The sequence below is a fragment of the Neoarius graeffei genome, chromosome 18 (assembly GCF_027579695.1).
Source record: "Neoarius graeffei isolate fNeoGra1 chromosome 18, fNeoGra1.pri, whole genome shotgun sequence".
Lineage (NCBI taxonomy): Eukaryota > Metazoa > Chordata > Actinopteri > Siluriformes > Ariidae > Neoarius > Neoarius graeffei.
In genome coordinates, this window is record NC_083586.1 from 22,640,070 (window position 1) to 22,663,945 (window position 23,876).

At 44.6% G+C, this 23,876-nt stretch overlaps 1 protein-coding gene across 2 annotated transcripts in view; it reads left to right on the top strand.

The window, feature by feature from the left end:
- Nucleotides 1–8,015: 8,015 nt before the first annotated feature.
- prkcba (protein kinase C, beta a) overlaps nucleotides 8,016–23,876 on the top strand; it is a 64,697-nt gene continuing 48,836 nt past the window's right edge. The window contains exons 1-2 of one of the 2 annotated variants that reach the window (XM_060898555.1): nucleotides 8,016–8,563; nucleotides 10,395–10,426. In XM_060898555.1, the coding sequence (XP_060754538.1) occupies nucleotides 8,403–8,563; nucleotides 10,395–10,426 (193 nt within the window). In that variant the 5' untranslated portion in view covers nucleotides 8,016–8,402. The remainder of the gene's footprint in view (nucleotides 8,564–10,394; nucleotides 10,427–23,876) is intronic. The other variant, XM_060898556.1, reaches the window with a different exon arrangement.

A 23,876-nucleotide genomic window follows, 5' to 3' on the forward strand; every position in this document is an offset into this window, starting at 1 on the left:
ATTCGTGCTGAGTTTATCTCAAGAAGAAAAGAAATATATCACAATGGAAAAATAACTTCGTTCCGCCCGAATAAGTTCCAAATCTGTGCTCAAATCAGAATTTAAGGGAGTTGTACTCAATAACGTACAATATGACTCGGGTAGTCAATGACATGGACAGGCTTTAATTTTCAAACAAATTTTGCATACACTGTACACACACAATCTTGCCTATAAATACCCGGGGGAAATGATGGGAAAATTGTCATTATTGAAGATGCCACGCCTAAGCCAAAATCAACATGAACAGGCCATCGGGATGTTGCGTGCCGGAAGTACACAGACAGAGGTCGCCCGGCACTTCGGTGTTCATCATTCGACCATTTCCCGTTTGAGTCAGCGTTACAGACAGACAGGGAGCACCAGGGATCGTCCACGCCCTGGTCAGCCTCGAGTCACGACGCCAGTTCAGGATCAGCACATCAGGCTAGCTCACCTCCCGTGACAGATTCCTGACACCCTCAGTCACTGCTGCTGAGACCCCTGGACGACACAGACCCAGAATCTCCAGCATGACGGTCCGAACATGGACCAACTGTCACTTTGAATTTTTTTATTGTGAATTAATTCTTGAGTTTGACAATAAATGTGGGCGGCACGGTGGTGTAGTGGTTAGCGCTGTCGCCTCACAGCAAGAAGGTCCGGGTTCGAGCCCCGTGGCCGGCGAGGGCCTTTCTGTGTGGAGTTTGCATGTTCTCCCCGTGTCCGCGTGGGTTTCCTCCGGGTTCTCCGGTTTCCCCCACAGTCCAAAGACATGCAGGTTAGGTTAACTGGTGACTCTAAATTGAGCGTAGGTGTGAATGTGAGTGTGAATGGTTGTCTGTGTCTATGTGTCAGCCCTGTGATGACCTGGCGACTTGTCCAGGGTGTACCCCGCCTTTCGCCCATAGTCAGCTGGGATAGGCTCCAGCTTGCCTGTGACCCTGTAGAACAGGATAAAGCGGCTACAGATAATGAGATGAGATGAGACAATAAATGTCCTTTATCAGTGTTTCAAGATGTGTGTGCATTACATACAATATCATAAATTTCAAATATATGCATGGATCTAAAGTGATATCGTGTTGAATTCCATTGTGCGTTTTTAAAGTTACTTAGTATATTTTGGGGCGCTGGGGTGTGTGTACAGGGCCTGTACCGGTACTTGTCCTCACCTGGAACAAAGTGTCCCTCATTTGGATATGAGAAAGTTGGCAACCCTACGAACATCCCCAGCAAATCGATACATTGTAGATAACCAGAGTGTGAACGTGGATTTAGCGCCATGAATCACATCCTTACTGATGAGCGCAACAGAATGAATGTATCCACACTGACAGCCTTCTTTTCCTCGCTGTCAATGGGCCAGACGTGCGTTCCTTCCCTGCTGAGAAATTCGCAGAAATGTGGATTAAAGAAGGGCGAAACGCGGCGGATAGCGCACCGACGGGAAAGCAGAAAAGGCCACATGAACTGCGCCATCAGAGCAAACTGTTCATTTAGTATTCATGTATTTCAGTGATTTTCGAGTCACTGTCCATTTAATCCGGAGGGAGAGAAACATCACAGCAACGCGACAAGCAATGCGAACTTTGTTGTGTGTTAGTGTTCGTGTATTTAGTCAGAGAGATAGGAAGATGAATTTACTATCTCTGGTTTAGTGTTCGTTTTCATTTAGTGTTATTCATTTGATATCATCGGATGTTATTGAGGGTGGCACGGTGGTGTAGTGGTTAGCGCTGTCGCCTCACAGCAAGAAGGTCCGGGTTCGAGCCCCGTGGCCGGCGAGGGCCTTTCTGTGCGGAGTTTGCATGTTCTCCCCGTGTCCGCGTGGGTTTCCTCCGGGTGCTCCGGTTTCCCCCACAGTCCAAAGACATGCAGGTTAGGTTAACTGGTGACTCTAAATTGAGCGTAGGTGTGAATGTGAGTGTGAATGGTTGTCTGTGTCTATGTGTCAGCCCTGTGATGACCTGGCGACTTGTCCAGGGTGTACCCCGCCTTTCGCCCGTAGTCAGCTGGGATAGGCTCCAGCTTGCCTGTGACCCTGTAGAACAGGATAAAGCGGCTAGAGATAATGAGATGGGATGTTATTGAGCTGTTAGCCTATTGTTACCTTAATTTTGTGACGTTTCATGATTTAAAAAAAAAAACATCCCCCCTTCTGGTTTTTTGACAAATCGCACCCTGATTATAAGATATAATTATTAATAATAAGACATCATATCGAAATGTTGTTTGCCATGCTCATCTCTCCGATTGCCTGTGACGTTGCGGTTTGCGCCATTTATCAAGCTGCTTTGCTCCTCAAGCTAGTGTATTGTGGAGGAAATACTATTTTGTAAAGCACCTGAAAGAAGAACTACTGGGAAAGACATTTTTCAAGTTTTGGACGATTATATCGAGTCTAACGGATTGGACTGGACCCGTTGTGTGGGGGTGTGTTCGGACAGAGCCGCGGCGATGACCGGGAAGGTGACCGCTCTCATTAAGCAGAAGGCCCCGCATGTAGTGGCCACACACTGCATGCTCCATCGCGAGGCACTGGTCACAAAAAGGATGGATAACGAGTTGAATCAGGTACTACAGGAGGTTATACAAGTAGTGAATTTGATTAAAGCCCGTCCCATGAAACACAGACTGTTTACCCTGCTTTGTAATGAGATGGGCGCTCGTTTTGAGGGGCTGCTGCTTCACTCGAACGTGCGCTGGCTGTCACGGGGCGCAGTTTTGAACCGTGTCTATGAGCTGCGGAGGGAGGTTGCAGAGTTCCTCTCATCTGAAAAGCATCAGCTGGCAGATCAGTTCACCGATGCAACCTGGATCCGCAAACTTGCATACATGTCAGACATTTTCCAGCATCTAAATGTACTGAAAGCATGCAAGGACATGATACATACATACTCCAGGTGCAAGACAAAGTGCGTGCTTTTTCCAAAAAGATCATGCTGTGCTCAAACAAGCTCCAGGAGGGAGTTACAGAAATGTTCCCACTACTTCACCAGGAGCTGCTGTCATGTGATGATTTGGGCTCCGTCTCTCCATTGATCCAGTCCCACCTGGAGCACCTCCAAGGATATTTCAAAGACCATTTCCCTGACCTTGAAAACACACATTTAAACTGGGTTAGGAACCCCTTTGCCCCCGGTGTCGGTTCTAGTCTGGACTTAAAGTCACAGGAGGAGCTGATTGAGATGACAAACTCAGGGGATTTAAAAATGGACTTTGAGGCTCTTCCCCTGTCTAACTACTGGCTACATGTAAGAAAGGACGATCCCAGCTTGGCTGACAGGGCATTGAAATGCCTTCTCCCTTTTACAACAACCTACTTGTGTGAGTCTGGCTTTTCAACTTTGAAGGTATTCAAAACCAAACATAGAGCACGTCTACATGTGGACAATGACATGTGTATGGCACTGACGGAGATTAAGCCCAGGGTTGACAAACCATGTAGGAGCCACCAAGCCCATCCCTCCCACTAGTGTAAACCGTCTGTCACTCCCAGACACACACACACACACACACACAATTGAGAGTGGTTTGATTTCTTTTGTACTGTTCTTATCAACAGTTTGTTGAAAAGTTTATTGTTCAGTGCGAAAATATTTGTGTTGAAAACATGTTAGTTAATAATATTCTTATGCTAAACAAATGTAACAATTATTGAATATTGAATAAAAGTAAGAGAAAACATTCTAAAAGTTGATGTTTCTTTACATATATTGTAGCACTGTCTGTGGGTTTGCAAAGGGGGTCCCCGGCCAGAAGCTAATGCTGTTTGGGGGGCCTTGGCATGGAAAAGTTTGGGAACCCCTGGTATAAAGTGACCTGTTGAATTAGGAATGTTCAAGTTATAAACAGAAGTTTAGAGTTTGGGTTTGGAGTTCAGCAGTCTGGTGACCTGGGGAAAAAGCTGTGACAGAACCTGGTGGTCCTGCACCTCTTTCCAGAGGCCAGAGGGGAGAACAGTCTATAGTGAGGGTGTGAGGGGTCACTGATGATGTTTCTGGCTCGAGACATCCAACGCCTTGGTGCAATGTCCTGAATGGAGGGAAGAGAAGTCCCAATGATTTTCTCCGCTGTCCTCACCACTCTCCTCACATTCTCCCAGTCAGAAGCACTGCAGCCTCCACACCACACAGAGATGCAGCTGGTTAGAACGCTCTCTATGGTGCTTCTGTAGAATGTCGTGAGGATGGGCGGGGGCAGGTGGCCTCTCCTTGTCCTACGCAGGAAGTGCAGACGTTGCTGCACCTTCTTGACCAGTGACGCAGTGTTCACAGACCAGGTGAAGTTGTATGTGATGTGCACCCCCAGGAACTTGGTGCTATTGACCACCTCCACGGCCGTGCTGTTGATGAGAAGTGCAGCATGGCTGGGTTGGGTTTTCCTGAAGTCAAGAATGTATTAAATAAAGTTAATGTTTTGGAAGGGGCGACACGGTGGTGTAGTGGTTAGCACTGTCGCCTCACAGCAAGAAGGTCCGGGTTCGAGCCCCGTGGCCGGCAAGGGCCTTTCTGTGCGGAGTTTGCATGTTGTCCGCGTGAGTTTCCTCCGGGTGCTCCGGTTTCCCCCCCCACAGTCCAAAGACATGCAGGTTAGGTTAACTGGTGACTCTAAACTGGTGACCACAGGTGTGAATGTGAGTGTGAATGGTTGTCTGTGTCTATGTGTCAGCCCTGTGATGACTTGGCGACTTGTCCAGGGTGTACCCCGCCTTTCGCCCGTAGTCAGCTGGGATAGGCTCCAGCTTGCCTGCGACCCTGTAGAACAGGATAAAGCGGCTACAGATGAGATGAGATAATGAGATGAGATGTTTTATTAGGCATTTGACACACTATCTAGTGTGAAAGTATGCAGGTTTTCCTAACAAGCTAGTGCAGTGGGTGGCACGGTCGCCTCACAGCAAGAAGGTTCTGGGTTCGAGCCCAGCAGCCGGCAAGGGCTTTTCTGTGTGGAGTTTGCATATTGTCTGCGTCGGTTTCCTCCAGGTGCTCTGGTTTCCCCCACAGGCACCTAACTCCCAACTGCTCCCCGGGCGCTGTTAGCATGGCTGCCCACTGCTCTGGGTATGTGCTCATTGCTCATGTGTGTGTTCACTGCTTCAGATGGGTTAAATGCAGTGTTACCCCTTTTCCACCAAATCAGTTCCAGGGCTGGTTCGGGGCCAGTGCTGGTGCTGGTTCACAACTCGTTCAACTTGCGAGCCAGCTGGGAACCAGTTTGCTTTTCCATAGCTTGCAGTGCTAAGGGAAGACACGTCATTACGTCGCTGTATACGTCAGTTATGTTGCTATGTTTGCATAAACCTTGGCGCGAATATTGAAGCAAAAACAACACGGAAGAAGCAGCAGCAGCAACAACAACGACAATAATAATAATGGATGACTTCGCATTTGTACAGCTGCTGCTTCTCGTCGCTTAAAAATGGCGATCTTTCGCGGTCTTATTATTATTGTTGGTCTTAACAACTCTGCCCCCCGCTGACGTAAGTGGTTCTTTCCTCTGGCCCAGCAGAGAGTTGGTGCTAGCCTGGAACCGGTTTTTCTGGCCCCAGAGACTTGTCAGTGGAAACAGAAAACCCGGTTCCAAACCAGCCCTGGAACTGCTTTGGTGGAAAAGGGGCATGTGTGATGAATAAGGTTGTGCTTTCTTCAGAAGATTGTGTGTGAGAGAAAGTGTGTTTAAAGGGGAACAGAGGGCAATATATAGAGTAAATATAACAATAAAACACACATTAATGAACCTTATTCAAGACTTACAAAAGTTTTTTGTTCTAAGGTTGGAAAGTTATAGTGTTTTGAAAGTAGCTCGAGCAAACTATTTCCGCAGTTTGAACAGCCCGCCATGATATTAATTTTATCCAATCAGAATGCACGTTCATTTTCTCTGCGTAACGCTCATGACGTATGTATGTGCCCAGTTGTGTTGGCTCATTGAGGTTGGGAATAGCACGTGTGAAATACCTGTTTCTGCCTCTTGCGACGATTTCGCAAGTCCACGGGTGGCGTCTATCTCATTGCAGCAAATAAATTCTGCTGGACTCGTGAGCAACTCCACGTTACATTTTCCGCATGAGCACCACGCCGTGTCACCTGCACGCAGACGCTCTGCCCCACGCTCGCCATGCCCATGGTCAGCATCAGTCTCATCCTCGCTGTCATCCGAGCTTTCTTCTCTTATTTCATCACCGGAGTCGAGAGTACCTCTCCTTGGTTCAAACTGGTACCCTTCTAAGCCATAGCCTGCTTGCAGTGTGTCTTGCGGGATCTCTTCGTATGATTTGACAGAGCTGTCGCTTTCACTTGATGCGCCCGACGCCATGATTACACGCTTCTCTCCTCTATTTCGGAGAGTTCCGCTAGTGCAGTGGGTAGCGCTGACGTCACGGTCTTTTAAAAATGGCGACTCTTGTGCGGTTTAGCGTATAAAGTATTATATTTACAATTACCAAGATATTTCGTTGTTTTCTAGTATATAAATTTGATAGGATACTTAAGAATACGTTACTTTGTCACATCAGCAACTGTATATACACTGAACAAAAATATAAACGCAGCGGTCCATATTTTATGAAATACAAATGTTCAGATAGAAATTCATTTTCATTTTCTATGTGCCCGAGCCCAGTCCAGATGAGAACGTCGTCGCCCAGCAGTCAGGTCCAATCCTCGATGAGGTCTACGTGCATGGAGGCCAGCTTCTCTGAGTCGGTTTCTCACAGTTTGACTGCTGACCCTGCGATTGTGTCTCCCCATGGTCTCATCTGCGGTCCGTGTTGCAGTCCGGCACCGATCACGCAGGTGGGTCAGACGGATATGCCGGTCTTGTGCTGGAGTGGTGACACGTGGCCTGCGTGCATGTGGCATGTTGTCTGTGGTGCCATGCTGCTGAAATCGTCGTCGGAGGCGGACTATCGTGGAATAGCACCCCCAATTGACGCCCTACAGCTCTGATGGACATTCCAGCCTGCAGCATGCCAATGGCTCGTTCCCGGTTGATTCTGGTCATCTGTGGCATTTGAACATTTTTGTCATTTTAGGGTGGCCTTTTATTGGCCCCACATAAAGGATGGTCATGACATGCATTACTCAGTGAAATTTTTGTCTGCAATGGTCACACCCGACTGGATCATGGATGATCTCAAGTCTGGGCACTGCTCAGAACTTGAGTAGAGGGACATTTTTTTTTTTTTCAAAAAATGTTTACTGGTAGGGCGGCACGGTGGTGTAGTGGTTAGCGCTGTTGCCTCACAGCAAGAAGGTCCTGGGTTCGAGCCCCGGGGCCGGCGAGGGCCTTTCTGTGTGGAGTTTGCATGTTCTCCCCGTGTCCGCGTGGGTTTCCTCCGGGTGCTCCGGTTTCCCCCACAGTCCAAAGACATGCAGGTTAGGTTAACTGGTGACTCTAAATTGACCGTAGGTGTGAATGTGAGTGTGAATGGTTGTCTGTGTCTATGTGTCAGCCCTGTGATGACCTGGCGACTTGTCCAGGGTGTACCCCGCCTTTCGCCCGTAGTCAGCTGGGATAGGCTCCAGCTTGCCTGCGACCCTGTAGAAGGATAAAGCGGCTAGAGATAATGAGATGAGATGAGATGAGATGAGATGAGATGTTTACTGGTATGCGATACTATCATTTGATGTGGGCAGAAAAAAAAATCAGTATCGGATGTACAAAATAAATAAAATCTTTAGGTGCTGCGTTTATATTTTTGTTCAGTGTATTATATTTGGTACCCCTTTAATAAATCTTAAATACTACGCCACCTGGTGGGCAATAAGCTATGTTACACGTAATTCTGTGCTAATCATTTCATCACAATAAACACTAACATTCCTTCACTACTATTCTATTTCGTATGCACAGTAGCCTATTAGGTACGGAAGTGCATGCTTCAGAATGCTGTCGAGATGGAAGTGTACTGTTTTCCCTTTAGGTAGTGCACTACTCTGAGACACTATCTAGTGCGGAAGTATGTTGTTTACCTATTAGGCAGAGAACGCTTTTGCTCGAGTGTCCAGTGCGGAAGTGTGCAGCAGGTCTGCCCTATTTTCACACACTGTTCAGTCGGGGAGTGCGCATTCTAAGATGTGACCCAGGGTGGGATATTTTGGACCGGAACTGGGACACGTTTATAAAAGCCATATTTATATATACACACACACACACATCATTCTTCGGATGTTTTCGTATACAAAACGGGCGTGGCTTCAGAGAGGGGTTTTTTTTTTAAACCTCAGTGAAGCAGAAGGGGCGGAGTTTTCGCCCAACCGGGAAGCGGAGCGCGAGCCGGAGCAGCGTCTTCGACGGGAGATTTTCGGGGCTTCGGAAATCGCATCCCGGTGTCTCCCTGAGCTCTGCGTGTGCGTGTTTAAGCGCGTATCCTGGATATGGCCGACCCCGGAGTGGACGGTGACGCGGAGAGCGCGCGCGGTTTTGCGCGACAGGGCGCGCTGCGGCAGAAGAACGTGCACGAAGTGAAAGACCACAAGTTCATCGCGCGCTTCTTCAAGCAGCCCACCTTCTGCAGCCACTGCACAGACTTCATCTGGTGAGCGCGCGCGCGCGTGTGTGTATGTGCGCATGTGTGAGAGAGAGAGTTGGTCTTTGATGATCTGTGCGCGCGTGCGCTGGGACGCGCATTTTGTCTGTGTGCGGGCTTTATGTCAGCGCGCGTGCAGATGCGCGTGCGTATGTATGTGCGCTCGCGCGGGTTTGTGGTTTCGTCCGCGCGCCTGTGTTCTATATGTGTGGCGCGCGCACCTTGTAAAAAAAAAAAAAAATGGTTAATGAGCGTCAATTCGGATCATTAGCGCGCGCGCGCCCTGTCACATCTGCAGTGCCGCTGCACAGAGAGCGCGCGCGTGCAGGCGGAACAGGATGAAGAAATGGTCTCGTGCTTCTGCACTGCGGTTTGCGCCACCGGAGAAATAAATAAAAAAAAAAAAAAAAAAAATATATATATATATATATATATATATATATATATATATATATATATATATATATATAAAATCTTTTTTTCTTATTTTTTTTTTTTTAAACATGGGATCGACTAGTTGCGTAACACACACACACACACAGGGACACCCCACTTGTGTGAGTGTGCCATAGATCTGTCTGTCCCACCCACTTGGGGAACAGTAGGGTTCTTGCTCCTGCGGTTTTACTTGGAAACCTGTGATGTACACTACCGTTCAGAAGTTTGGGGTCACTCTGAAATGTCCTTATTTTTGACAGAAAAGCACTGCTCTTTTCAATGATCACTTTAAACTAATCAGAAATGCACTCTATACATTGCTAATGTGGTAAATGACTATTCTAGCTGCAAATGTCTGGTTTTTGGTGCAATATCTCCATAGGTGTATAGAGGCCCATTTCCAGCAACTCTCACTCCAGTGTTCTAATGGTACAATGTGTTTGCTCATTGCCTCAGAAGGCTAATGGATGATTAGAAAACCCTTGTACAATCATGTTAGCACAGCTGAAAACAGTTGAGCTCTTTAGAGAAGCTATAAAACTGACCTTCCTTTGAGCAGATTGAGTTTCTGGAGCATCACATTTGTCTCATCTCATCTCATTATCTCTAGCCGCTTTATCCTTCTACAGGGTCGCAGGCAAGCTGGAGCCTATCCCAGCTGACTACGGGCGAAAGGCGGGGTACACCCTGGACAAGTCGCCAGGTCATCACAGGGCTGACACATAGACACAGACAACCATTCACACTCACATTCACACCTACGCTCAATTTAGAGTCACCGGTTAACCTAACCTGCATGTCTTTGGACTGTGGGGGAAACCGGAGCACCCGGAGGAAACCCACGCGGACACGGGGAGAACATGCAAACTCCACACAGAAAGGCCCTCGCCGGCCCCGGGGCTCGAACCCAGGACCTTCTTGCTGTGAGGCGACAGCGCTAACCACTACACCACCGTGCCGCCCGCCAGAAAAATGTCTCGACTATATTTTCTATTCGTTTTGCAACTTATGGTGGTAAATAAAAGTGTGACTTTTCATGGAAAACACAAAATTGTCTGGGTGACCCCAAACTTTTGAACGGTAGTGTATGTGGAGTTCTGTGTAGAACCTTGTAACAGTAGGGTTCTCGAGTTCTTCGGATGGTTTGGGTATGGGTTCTTCATGGTCACGTAAACAAAAGATGCCATAAGGTTCTGCGTAAAAGCTCGCAGCGGAGGGTTTCCCAAGCATTCCTTGGAAGATGATTCATAAACCGGTTCTTCTAATGAGGGCAAAACTCTCTCTGATGTTAGGATCCATGTCGAACATCACAACAGAGGAGCTTTAGTGTGGGGGTGTGTGTGTGTGAGAGAGAGAGAGTAGTATGTGGTGCTGAAGTCTCACGCTCTTGTTTCTCTTGCAGGGGTTTTGGCAAGCAGGGATTCCAGTGCCAAGGTAAGACATCAGATGAGTGATTGACGTGTGTGTGTGTGGTCGGGATTCCGGCTTTGTGCATCCTGATTTTCACTCTCCTCTCGTTCCACTCGTAGCCCATTTCCCCCAATGTGGTGCCAGAGCCTGATCTAGAACCAATTCCACGCATTTCAACTGAAAAAAGACTGGTACTGGTTTCAGAAAGCTGGCTCCAGCACGAGTCCACAGAATCACCGTTCCAAAGTTGGTGTCTGTGGAAGGAGCTACTGCAAGAAATTCACCACCATTTTAATAAACATAAACGTTTTGCTGACTTTTTTTTTTTATAAAACACGAGGCTTCTCAAAAGCAGTGAAAAGTTGAGCCATCAGTGTCATCCATATACCACTGTGTGTGTGTGGTTTGTATACGATTATGTTTTAAATTATTCAAACTAAAATGAGCAGACTTATTCTTCTATGTTTTGGTTTCATTGACGGTGAAATAACCGCTGGTGACGCGGGTATGGCGTCACGATTGAGGTGACTACCAGTAGGAGCGAAGGATAGTGTTGACTGACAGGTGACCTCAACACGGAGTTCCTCAAGGAGACAACGTCCACCACTCTGAGTCCTACCACATCAAAACGGAAGATTGTTTATTTAGCACCAAGACTGGCTAAATAATTGGCTAAACGTTTCACCAAAATGACCAATCTGTTATCATAAAGATTTATCAGATTTTCGATAGGAGTGAAGATGTCCGCGCAAACACCGGACTCAGATTCCCAGAATGCAGTGCAGCTATTTAGTGACTGTATGAGGATGAGTTTGGAAGCTTGTGTGTTTGAGCAGAGCATACAGGTCAGGAGGTGAGACAGCTGGACAGACTAAAGGATTAAAGCGCCGCTGCATCGCTCTCGAAGTATAAACCTCGTGCACCTCTGTCAGAACGGCACTGTGGGTGATGTAGGAAACTTTTTAAAGGGAAATTACACCAGAATGTACATTTTCTGGTAATATAAATCTCAGATGTCATTAAGGCATTGAATATTAATGATATGCAAATTGTTCAGGGTGGAGCTTATTAACATAATGTTGAAACTGTAGATTTGTGGTATTTTTTTTTTTTTTTTAAACAGAGACTTTTAAAGGTTTAAAATCTCAACTTGATTACATTAGCAAAATTCACACAGTGCACCAGGTTAATAATTTACGACTTCCAGAACACGCGCGCACATGCATTCTTGCACAACCATGACAGTTATCCACCACTTAATTTCCCAGGCAAATGTCCACTCCAGGTCTCGGCCTCAGCAGCTCCAGGAGAATTTGGTTGCAGCACTCAGCAACTAGCCAGAATATTTTACTGTACAGATACTGTTTCAGCAACTGATTGTAAACGTACCACAAATTTTAAATAATTTCCTGTTTTAAATGAGAATGCAGAGACGCATCCCGGAAAACCTGTAGTTTCAGAAGTTGTTCTAACAAAAAAAAAAAAACTGGTTTCTTTTTACGTAATCTTTGTGTTGCATTGAAAATGTTTTGCAGCTTCAAATGTGAAATCTAGAAGTCATGAATCTGGCTCCATCAGACAGTGTGGCGTGTCATAAAGACCCCAAAAACCATCCGATTAAACGGGTAAAGACCTCATGCACTTCAATTTACTACTTGTTTATGCGTTTTGATTCGGCACCAATTCGATTCGCTGTGGCACCAGTATGTTTTCATTCAGCACTGGCGAGATTTGATTCAGCACCAGTTGAGTTCAGCTGAGCACTGATTTGATTTAATGCGATTCAATTGAGCACCAGTATGTTTTGATTCAGCAGACATGTGATCCAGTTTAGCACAGGCGCATTTCGATTCAGCCCTGACGAGAGTTGATCCAGCGTCAATACAGTTTGATGCTGCTCTGATTTGATTCAGCACCGGTTTGATTCAATTTAGCACGGATGTGTTTCGATTCAACACATGGATAAAATTTGATCAGTAAAGAAGCTTGTAACGTATATTTTTATGCATAGAAACATTTAAAAAGCAACATGCTTCAAATAAAGTCTTCATTTTTTACAATTTCAAAGGTTAAATACGAAAATGTAACATCACAGCATCACCTTCTTCCAGTCAGGTTGTAATTTTATTTCTCTTTAATAAAAACGTGCCCGTGTCTCCCAGCCCTGTTAGCAGGTTAAGATGCCAGCATGCATAAGGAATATTTTGTATAGTAAATAATCGGTTAGATGTGCAGCTAAAAGGCATGTGACTCAAGTACCTATGACGGAACATCTTCGAAGTCTGCATGGAGCAGCTCTGGATTACAACCCCGATTCCAAAAAAGTTGGGACAAAGTACACATTTTAAATAAAAACGGAATGCAATAATTTACAAATCTCAAAAGCTGATATTGTATTCACAATAGAACATAGACAACATATCAAATGTCGAAAGTGAGACATTTTGAAATTTCATGCCAAATATTGGGTCATTTGAAATTTCATGACAGCAACACATCTCAAAAAAGTTGGGACAGGGGCAATAAGAGGCTGGAAAAGTTAAAGGTACAAAAAAGGAACAGCTGGAGGACCAAATTGCAACTCATTAGGTCAACTGGCAATAGGTCATTAACATGACTGGGTATAAAAAGAGCATCTTGGAGTGGCAGCGGCTCTCAGAAGTAAAGATGGGAAGAGGATCACCAATCCCCCTAATTCTGCGCCGACAAATAGTTGAGCAATATCAGAAAGGAGTTCGACAGTGTAAAATTGCAAAGAGTTTGAACATATCATCTACAGTGCATAATATCATCAAAAGATTCAGAGAATCTGGAAGAATCTCTGTGCGTAAGGGTCAAGGCCGGAAAACCATACTGGGTGCCCGTGATCTTCGGGCCCTTAGACGGCACTGCATCACATACAGGCATGCTTCTGTATTGGAAATCACAAAATGGGCTCAGGAATATTTCCAGAGAACATTATCTGTGAACACAAGTCACCGTGCCATCCACCGTTGCCAGCTAAAACTCTATAGTTCAAAGAAGAAGCCGTATTTAAACATGATCCAGAAGCGCAGACGTCTTCTCTGGGCCAAGGCTCATTTAAAATGGACTGTGGCAAAGTGGAAAACTGTTCTGTGGTCAGACGAATCAAAATTTGAAGTTCTTTATGGAAATCAGGGACGCCGTGTCATTCGGACTAAAGAGGAGAAGGACGACCCAAGTTGTTATCAGCGCTCAGTTCAGAAGCCTGCATCTCTGATGGTATGGGGTTGCATTAGTGCGTGTGGCATGGGCAGCTTACACATCTGGAAAGACACCATCAATGCTGAAAGGTATATCCAGGTTCTAGAGCAACATATGCTCCCATCCAGACGACGTCTCTTTCAGGGAAGACCTTGCATTTTCCAATATGACAATGCCAAACCACATACTGCATCAATTACAGCATCATGGCTGCGTAGAAGAAGGGTCCGGGTACTGAACTGGCCAGCCTGCAGTCCAGATCTTTCACCCATAGAAAACATTTGGCACATCATAAAACGGAAGATACGACAAAAAAGACCTAAGACAGTTGAGCAACTAGAATCCTACATTAGACAAGAATGGGTTAACATTCCTATCCCTAAACTTGAGCAACTTGTCTCCTCAGTCCCCAGACGTTTACAGACTGTTGTAAAGAGAAAAGGGGATGTCTCGCAGTGGTAAACACGGCCTTGTCCCAACTTTTTTGAGATGTGTTGTTGTCATGAAATTTAAAATCACCTATTTTTCTCTTTAAATGATGCATTTTCTCAGTTTAAACATTTGATATGTCATCTATGTTCTATTCTGAATAAAATATGGAATTTCGAAACTTCCACATCATTGCATTCCGTTTTTATTTACAATTTGTACTTTGTCCCAACTTTTCTGGAATCGGGGTTGTACGAGTCAGAACAGGTCCAGAATGAGGAAGTGGAGAGATTCTCTGGATTAAAGGAATGGGCGTGGTGCAGAGTGGACTAGCGAGAATCTGATATCTCAACAAGCTAAGTGGCTGAGCGTGTTGTTTATAGACTTTAAAAGGTCATAAATTTTCCATACATAAGTTTGATCAGATCTTCATTCATGAATGATTTGTTTAGTTTAAGAAATTGTGTGGGTTTTTTTTTTTTTTTTATAAAAACAGATTAAGCAAATGGTTGGGGATAGAAGATGAGACCACACACTGTTGGAAACATTCCTTTGAGAACGTTCTGCTCTGTAGTGACTTCACATAAATTCTGAAAATATTCATCTGAACCTTCCCGCTGTGACTCTCCTCCTGTTCTAACACATGGCAGCAGTTCGGGGAAACCACTGAAGGAAGCTCCTCTGAGCTCACGGGACCGGTGACGTTCTCATGCTGAGCCGGTCGGTTCTAAGATACTAAATTCGAATGATGCTGGATTGGTTCGAAGGGTTTCAGTGTGTGTCAGGGGAACACACTATTTCACCAGCAGCAGCCTGAACTGTTCACACTGCACACGGTGATCTATGGACTGATTCGTGCTGTTTCTTTGTTTGATGGGATCTTTAACTGAAGCTCTTGACCTGTGTCTTTTTTTTTTTTTCTTTTTCACATCACATTGCACTGCTGGCATGTGATTGGATGAATGAGCAGGTGTACAGATGTGTCATAAATAATTTCTGTGTAAACCCAATAATCGTTTTGAAAAATGTATTAGAGAGTGGAATGAACATGTAAGAAACATTTTCAAGGGGGAAATCTGGCTATAATGTCTGAACTGGATGTCTTTTGTGATTTCTCATTCACTGGTGCTGTATTTTCATTTCTCGTGTGAGAACTTGGCTATTGCTGGCACAGGTCCACTGGAGAAGAAATTCCAGCGAACAGAAGCGATAAGGATCAAGTTTCTTGGTCTTTTCTTGCACAGTTTTCAGCATCATGTTAATGGAGATATTGGCAGAAACGCTTGACTCAAAATTCAGCTAGTTAGCCATGTATGAGATGACCCTGGTATCAGTTGAAACTTTGGACTAAAGCGCCGCTGCATCGCTCTCTTTAGGTAGAGATGAAGCGAAGGAGAAGTGAAAAATCTTAGAAATTCATCCCCCTTGGTGTTTGTCCTGTTTTCTCATTACAAGCTGGAATTAAAATGGATTTTTGGAGGGTTAGCACCATTTGATTTACACAACATGCCTACAGCTTTAAAGGTGAAAATTGTTGTTTTTATTGTGACACGAACAATAAGATGAAAAAAAAACAGAACTCTGGAGTGTGCATAGGTATTCACCCCCTTTCGTATGAAACCCCTAAATAAGAGTGGTCCAACCATCTCATCTCATTATCTGTAGCCGCTTTATCCTGTTCTACAGGGTCGCAGGCAAGCTGGAGCCTATCCCAGCTGACTACGGGCGAAAGGCGGGGTACACCCTGGACAAGTCGCCAGGTCATCACAGGGCTGACACATAGACACAGACAACCATTCACACTCGCATTCACACCTACGGTCAATTTAGAGTCACCAGTTAACCTAACCTGCATGTCTTTGGACTGTGGGGGAAACCGGAGCACCCAGAGGAAACCCACGTGGACACGGGGAGAACATGCAAACTCCGCACAGAAAGGCCCTCGCCGGCCACGGGGCTCGAACCCGGACCTTCTTGCTGTGAGGCGACAGCGCTAACCACTACACCACCGTGCCGCCCTGGTCCGACCAATTCACTTCATAAGTCACATAATTAGCTGATTAAGACCCACCTGTGTGCAATCAAAGTGTCGCATGATCTGTCACATGATGTCTGTATAAATCAACCTGTTCTGGAAGGACCCTGACTCTGCAACACTACTAAACAAGCAACATGAAAACCAAGGAACACTCCAAACAGGTCAGAGACAAAGTTGTGGAGAAGTATAGATCAGGGTTGGATTATAAAAACTATCCCAGGGAGCACCATTAAATCCCTTCTAGCAAAGTGGAAAGAATATGGCACCACTACAAACCTGACAAGAGAAGGCCCCACCCACCAAAACTCACAGACCAGGCAAGGAGGGCATTAATCAGAGATGCAACAAAGACACCAAAGATGATGATGATGATATGTTCAATTTATATAGCGCCTTTCTCAAAACCCAAGGTCGCTTTACAATAATAAGCAGAAGAAAAAAAAAAGTCCACCAAATAGGTCAGGATGTCATTCCAGCGGTGTAGCAGTCACAGTTCCACCAAAAGGCGCACGAAAACAAGTCCCACATCTCCAGCACAGCCGCCGTGACGCCGCCAGCAATATCGCTCGAACACCACACCATGGATCCACAAAGCGAGCACAGAAGCACTGCCACGCAGAATGCTGGTATGTCCCAAACCACCTGCACAGCTGCCGTGACGCCACTGAGCAACGTCGCTCGGAACATCACGCCAAGCACGAAAGCACAGAGCACTGGACATCCCAACAACAAAGATAACACTGAAGGAGCTGCAAAGATCCACAGCGGAGATGGGAGGATCTGTCCATAGGACCACTTTAAGCCATACACTCCACAGAGTGGGGCTTCATGGAAGAGTGGCCAGAAAAAAGTCATTGCTTAAAGACAAAAAATAAGAAAACACGTTTGGAGTTTGCCCAACAGCATGTGGCAGACTCCCCAAACACATGGAAGAAGATTCTCTGGTCAAATGAAACTAAAATTGATCTTTTTGGCCGTCATGGGAAACGCCATGTGTGGCGCAAACCCATCCCCCTGAGAACACCATTCCTACAGTGAAGCATGGTGGTGGCAGCATCATGCTGTGGGGATATTTTTATCTGCAGGGACAGGAAAGCTGGTCAGGACTGAAGAGAAGATGGATGGCGCAAAATACAGAGCAATTCTGGAGGAAAACCTGTTTGAGTCAGCCAGAGGTTTGAGACTGGGACGAAGGTTCACATTCCAACAGGACAATGACCCTAAACATACTGCTAAAGCTACACTGGAGTGGTTTAAAGGGAAACATTTAAATGTCTTGGAATGGCCGAATCAAAGCCCAGACCTCAATCCAATTGAGAATCTGTGGCATAACTTGAAGATTGCTGTCCACCAACGCAACCCATCTAACTTGGAGTTGGAGCAGTTTTGCCTTGAGGAATGGGCAAAAATCCCAGTGGCTAGATGTGCTAAGCTAATAGAGACATACCCCAAGAGACTTGCAGCTGTAATTGCAGCAAAAGGTGGCTCTATAAAGTATTGATTTTGGCAAGGTGAATACCTACACACACTCCAGATTTCTGTTTTTTCATCTTAATTATTGTCACAATAAAAAAAAAAAAAGTACACCTTTAAAGCTGTAGGCATGTTGTGTAAATCAAATGGTACTAACCCCCCAAAAATCCATTTAAATTCCGGCTTGTAATGCGACAAAACAGGACAAACACCAAGGGGGATGAATACTTTTGCAAGACACTGCATAAAGATTAGAATGTCCTCGAGGTTTGAGTTTTCCTTTAAGGTTTGGACAATGGACGTGGTTAACCTTCGTGGTTGTGAAATCCTGCGCAGTAGCTTGAGTGAAGTAATTAGTGCTGGTTTTGTTCAAGCGAGTGAAGTCATGCTGCTATGTGCCTGGTGTAGCTTGAGGCAATCAAGTTTACCATCACTAAGATCAAGAAGGTTCTCTGGAAAATGGTGGAGCTCTGTAATGCATCACTTCAGTGGTGTGAACGTGTGCACCGAGGGGGGGGACAACTCTGCACGATTAAACATGTCCTTGACATCCAAAAAGCAGTCGGCAAACGGTTCACACTAGTCATTCCTGTCGCTTGTAGTTCAGCTGTTGTGGGCATTTTGCAGCTCCGACTGTGGGCGTGGGTGGCATGGTGGTGTAGTGGTTAGCGCTGTCGCCTCACAGCAAGAAGGTTCCGGGTTCAAGCCCCGGGGCCGGTGAGGGCCTTTCTGTGCGGAGTTTGCATGTTCTCCCCGTGTCCGCATGGGTTTCCTCCGGGTGTTCCGGTTTCCCCCACAGTCCAAAGACATGCAGGTTAGGTTAACTGGTGACTCTAAATTGACCGTAGGTGTGAATGTGAGTGTGAATGGTTGTCTGTGTCTATGTGTCAGCCCTGTGATGACCTGGCGACTTGTCCAGGGTGTACCCCGCCTTTCTCCCGTAGTCAGCTGGGATAGGCTCCAGCTTGCCTGCGACCCTGTAGAACAGGATAAAGCGGCTAGAGATAATGAGATGAGATGAGACTGTGGGCGTGGCCTGGCCTGTCCACTACGTCCTTCCAAGCTTCATCTTTCTTCTTAATGATGGGATGAGATTAGGATGAGTTCCATTTTTGCAAAACTAATTGTGTGCAAGACCTGAAGACGTGTTGAGCTCTACAGGATTCTTTGAGGAGGTGAACGCTGGTGATTTCTTCAGAATGTCGTCATAATTAAGTTGCACAGAATTGAGTCTCTGATGAAATACGGATGAAATCGTGGCTGCGTGTTGCATTTGTACGGAGAGAATGTACTTCGTCGTTGGTGTAAAACTAGCCGTAGCATTTACCGTTTCTGATCTCTCGCTAGATGAAAGGATGGATTTGTTGTTGCTTTTCGCCTTGTGTCGACTTTATCTGGGAGAATTTCGACCTGAGAATTCGCAAACGTCGTTCTCCAAACAAAATGGTGAATGTCTTTTTGCATTTTTGTGTTTTCCTACGATTAAAGGGTTCAACATGCACTGAACCCACTTGGGGGTTTGATTGCTGTGGGTGGGTTTTGTTTGTTTGTTTGGTTGTTGTTTTAATTATACGCTCATCCTCTTGCTTAGAAATCCAAACATTTTCTACAGATTTCATGTAAATATCTGTAATTCTGTGTTTGATCATTTATGCCTTTAGCATGAAGTCGAAACACTGAGGTTTTTGTGGCGGGTTTTTTCTGTATGCTACGATTTTCTTGCTAGCAGTGTTATCAACTCTGTGGGTTCTTCAAGCAAATAAAATCACACCCACTGTCGCTAAAGATGCACGCGAATCACACGAGATAAAATGGCAGCTCCGTCTGGGGCTTTACTGTACTCACTCCATCAGCGGTCCTGTGACTGTAATCACATTCTAACCTGCACACGTGAGATTTTAATTAAATCACTTCTCGTTAGACCGGACTCCGACACGTCTCCGCACGCACACGTGCAAATGGGGGGGAGAAGTGCAAAGAAAAGTGAAAGGTTGCAAGAAAGAAAGAAGGGGAGGACGGAGGGGGAAAGAGAGAAATGAAGAAAGAAAGGGAAGAATAACGAGTAGGAGAAGGAAAGCAAATTGGTTGATAAATGCCGAGTGTCCGAGTGCATTCACAACACAGCTGATTTACATCTGGCCACGCCTCCAAAACTCCATAAAAGGAAAAACCTTAGTAAAGTTGATGGAAGGAAGGAGTAGAGACAGATTTTGGTCCATTTCTTAGAGCCACAGCTCAAAAAATCTGGGGGGGGGGGTTCTACTTGTCATTTAGAGGAGTGGGTGGTTCTACTCTGTTAACCCTTCAGCCTTGTTGCTAGGCAACAGCTGACAGATTGCTGTGGAAATCTTGGAGTGGAAAAACGAGAGAAAGAGAGACTGATGTTGAAGGAGATTATGTACTCGCACTGTGCTTTTAGATCTTATCGGTTCGTCAGTTTTATTCCTTTTTAGTTGTGTGTGTGTGTGTGTGTGTGTGTGTGAGTGAGAGGGAGAGAAGGAAAGAAAGAAAAGTGTGAGGTGATGCATGTTTTGGTGAGTGCTGTGACTCCTGCCCCTGGGTGTCGGGCTGTGTGTGGTTTATAGCTGCCGCCCACGCACTCCTTTGCTCCCTGATTGTTGTTTCTGGTCTCTCAGGTTCAGCAGGTCTTTACAATAAAGTAATGTGTACGTACTCATTCGGGTATTTAATCCACTGTAAAGAACAACTTTCATTCCCTGACCCTCTGCACAAGAGCTACAGCGCTGAGAGAGACACACACGTGTGCACACAGTACTCTGCAAGTCTTAGGAACCCTATTTTTCTTCTTTAGATTTTTTATTTAATGACCTCATCGTCGGCGGCACGGTGGTGTAGTGGTTAGCGCTGTCGCCTCACAGCAAGAAGGTCCGGGTTCGAGCCCCGTGGCCGGCGAGGGCCTTTCTGTGCGGAGTTTGCATGTTCTCCCCGTGTCCGCGTGGGTTTCCTCCGGGTGCTCCGGTTTGCCCCACAGTCCAAAGACATGCAGGTTAGGTTAACTGGTGACTCTAAATTGACCGTAGGTGTGAATGTGAATGGTTGTCTGTGTCTATGTGTCAGCCCTGTGATGACCTGGCGACTTGTCCAGGGTGTACCCCGCCTTTCACCCGTAGTCAGCTGGGATAGGCTCCAGCTTGCCTGCGACCCTGTAGAACAGGATAAAGCGGCTAGAGATGATGAGATGAGAAAATTAACTATTGCAGAAACATGTTTATCAGTAAGGAGACAGTAACACACACACACTTTGTAGCAATTGAACTTACAATGAACAGATTAACGAGTTCACCGTGTGCTGTGTCTGTACTCCTCAATTATTTTGTTCACTGAACCCAGAAAAGTGAGACGAGGACAATAATTGATTGATTTCTTTATTGTTCAGAATAAAGTAGAAAGATATAAAATAAAAATTTAAATAAAAAATACAATAATCAAAACATCATAAACAAACAGAATAGCGTAGCCACAAGGCAATAACATAACAATGTTCAGAAAGGATTAGGAAGAAGTAATAACTTATCCAATCCTAACCCTCTATACCACCACTAATCAAATGTCACTTTCCACCATAATAAACTATATATACAAAAGAAAACAAAAGCAATAAACAAAAAAGAAAACATACCAAAACATACCGACATGGTATAATATCGACCAAATCAAATCATATATACAGATCCACAGCCAAAAAAGAGAAAAAAAAATCTCTGACTAAGGCACTCCAGATTAAAATGCCTTTAATATTTTAGACAAGTCCTACATGGATAAATTAAAAACAAAGCCCACGCGTAGCGGCATGGGTGCCTTCTTCAGGGCAATATCACAAAGGAACAAGGTAGCTTTGTTCAAGATGTAGAAAAGGACAGGTGAAGACAATTGGATAATTAGTCCTGAAACTCTACACATTACTGAGTCCGCCCCTCACACAGCTCCCAGCACTAAAAATTTTCCATCAAAACTATCAATCAATGGCTTGGGCCCGCCTCTCACACGGCTCCCAATCCAAGACAGCCATCATTCAAAATATTGCAAAAACATCAAAAATACACACACATTCCAGTCACTACAAGTATACACAACCCACATACATGCACAAAGGGTACAGAGAGAGAGAAAAAAATATAAGTCTTTTCTTTCAGATAGAACCATGCAAAGCCAAAAACCATCACAAAAAAGGTGTGTAGTCTATTTCCTCATTCAAGCCTGGAAACTCCATTGCTTTTAACTTCCAAATCCAAAAAGTTTCCCGTTGTAATAGTAACTTCAGTTTGTCACCTCCACGGATTGATGTTTTTACAATTTCAATGCCTTGGATTTTCAGGCTTGAAGGGTCACTGTGATGTGCATCTTTATAATGCTTGGCCATAGGATAATCCTCATTCTGAATTCTTATTGCATATTTATGTTCATAAAAACGCTCTTTTAATTTTCTTTTCGTCCTACCCACATAAAAACATAAAAAATATTTATGTTTTTATGAACATAAATATGCAATAAGAATTCAGAATGAGGATTATCCTATGGCCAAGCATTATAAAGATGCACATCACAGTGACCCTTCAAGCCTGAAAATCCAAGGCATTGAAATTGTAAAAACATCAATCCGTGGAGGTGACAAACTGAAGTTACTATTACAACGGGAAACTTTTTGGATTTGGAAGTTAAAAGCAATGGAGTTTCCAGGCTTGAATGAGGAAATAGACTACACACCTTTTTTGTGATGGTTTTTGGCTTTGCATGGTTCTATCTGAAAGAAAAGACTTATATTTTTTTCTCTCTCTCTGTACCCTTTGTGCATGTATGTGGGTTGTGTATACTTGTAGTGACTGGAATGTGTGTGTATTTTTGATGTTTTTGCAATATTTTGAATGATGGCTGTCTTGGATTGGGAGCCGTGTGAGAGGCGGGCCCAAGCCATTGATTGATAGTTTTGATGGAAAATTTTTAGTGCTGGGAGCTGTGTGAGGGGCGGACTCAGTAATGTGTAGAGTTTCAGGACTAATTATCCAATTGTCTTCACCTGTCCTTTTCTACATCTTGAACAAAGCTACCTTGTTCCTTTGTGATATTGCCCTGAAGAAGGCACCCATGCCGCTACGCGTGGGCTTTGTTTTTAATTTGTCCATGTAGGACTTGTCTAAAATATTAAAGACATTTTAATCTGGAGTGCCTTAGTCAGAGATTTTTTTTTCTCTTTTTTGGCTGTGGATCTAGAATACCTTGGATTAAAGAGCACCCAAACCTAAAAAAAAGACTCTAAACTATTGGAAAAAGAGCACGCCATAATCTAAAAAAACTAAAAACAAAAAAAACAAAAAACATATATACAGATACTTATGTTATGCATATACATATACAGTACATACATATACACATACCTATAACTATACACTAAATACAAGAAGACCAGTCACAGACTTACTCTCAATTTCATCATCACCTATATAGTCTGCCTGTCCTCATTCTCATATATTTTTATTAACATGTTTTTATATAATTTTTTAAAGAGTTTTATGTTGGTGCTATTTTTGAGTTCATTTTCCAGACCATTCCACAATTTCACCCCACAGACTGTTATGCACATACTTTTCAGAGTTGTTCTAACATTTACTCTCTTAAAATTCATTTCCCCTCTCAGGTTATACCCACCCTGCCTTTCCATAAACGTGTTTTGTACCTCACCCGGAAGAAGGTTATGTCTTGCTTTATACATAATTTGTGCAGTCTTGTGTTTAACCAGATCCGTGAATTTCAGAGTGTGTGCTTTTACGAATAATGCGTTTGTATGCTCAAGATATCCCGTATTATTGACATTTCTTATTGCTCTTTTTTGTAATGTGCATAACGGCTGCAGGTTAGATTTGTAGGTATTACCCCATATCTCCACACAATAAATAGAGAGTTCAGAAAGGACGTAATCGCAGTCCGTTCATGCTTCAGATGTACGACGGCTGTAGTCCGCAGGTTTCTCCTTGGGCACACGAAAAAAATTCATGAATTCCTCTAACGAGGCTCCTTCTCTTTTAGAACAGTGCAGCCATTTAACACGTTCCCTCATCTCTGGAAACATCTTCCTCCTCCTCCCTCTATGATGAAGCGTAGTCAGGTGCTCCAGATAAACGGCTGGGGCAATAGGTGAAGAAAACGGTGAGAAGTGAAAGATAGGTCTGTGCTATCTTTAGTTTTCTTTCCATGACTTGTCACCCCCCCCATCATTTAAATATATACATTTTCCTTCACTCTTTATTGAAAGGAATGAATATTCTGTACATGGCACAAGTTACGAGTAAGAGA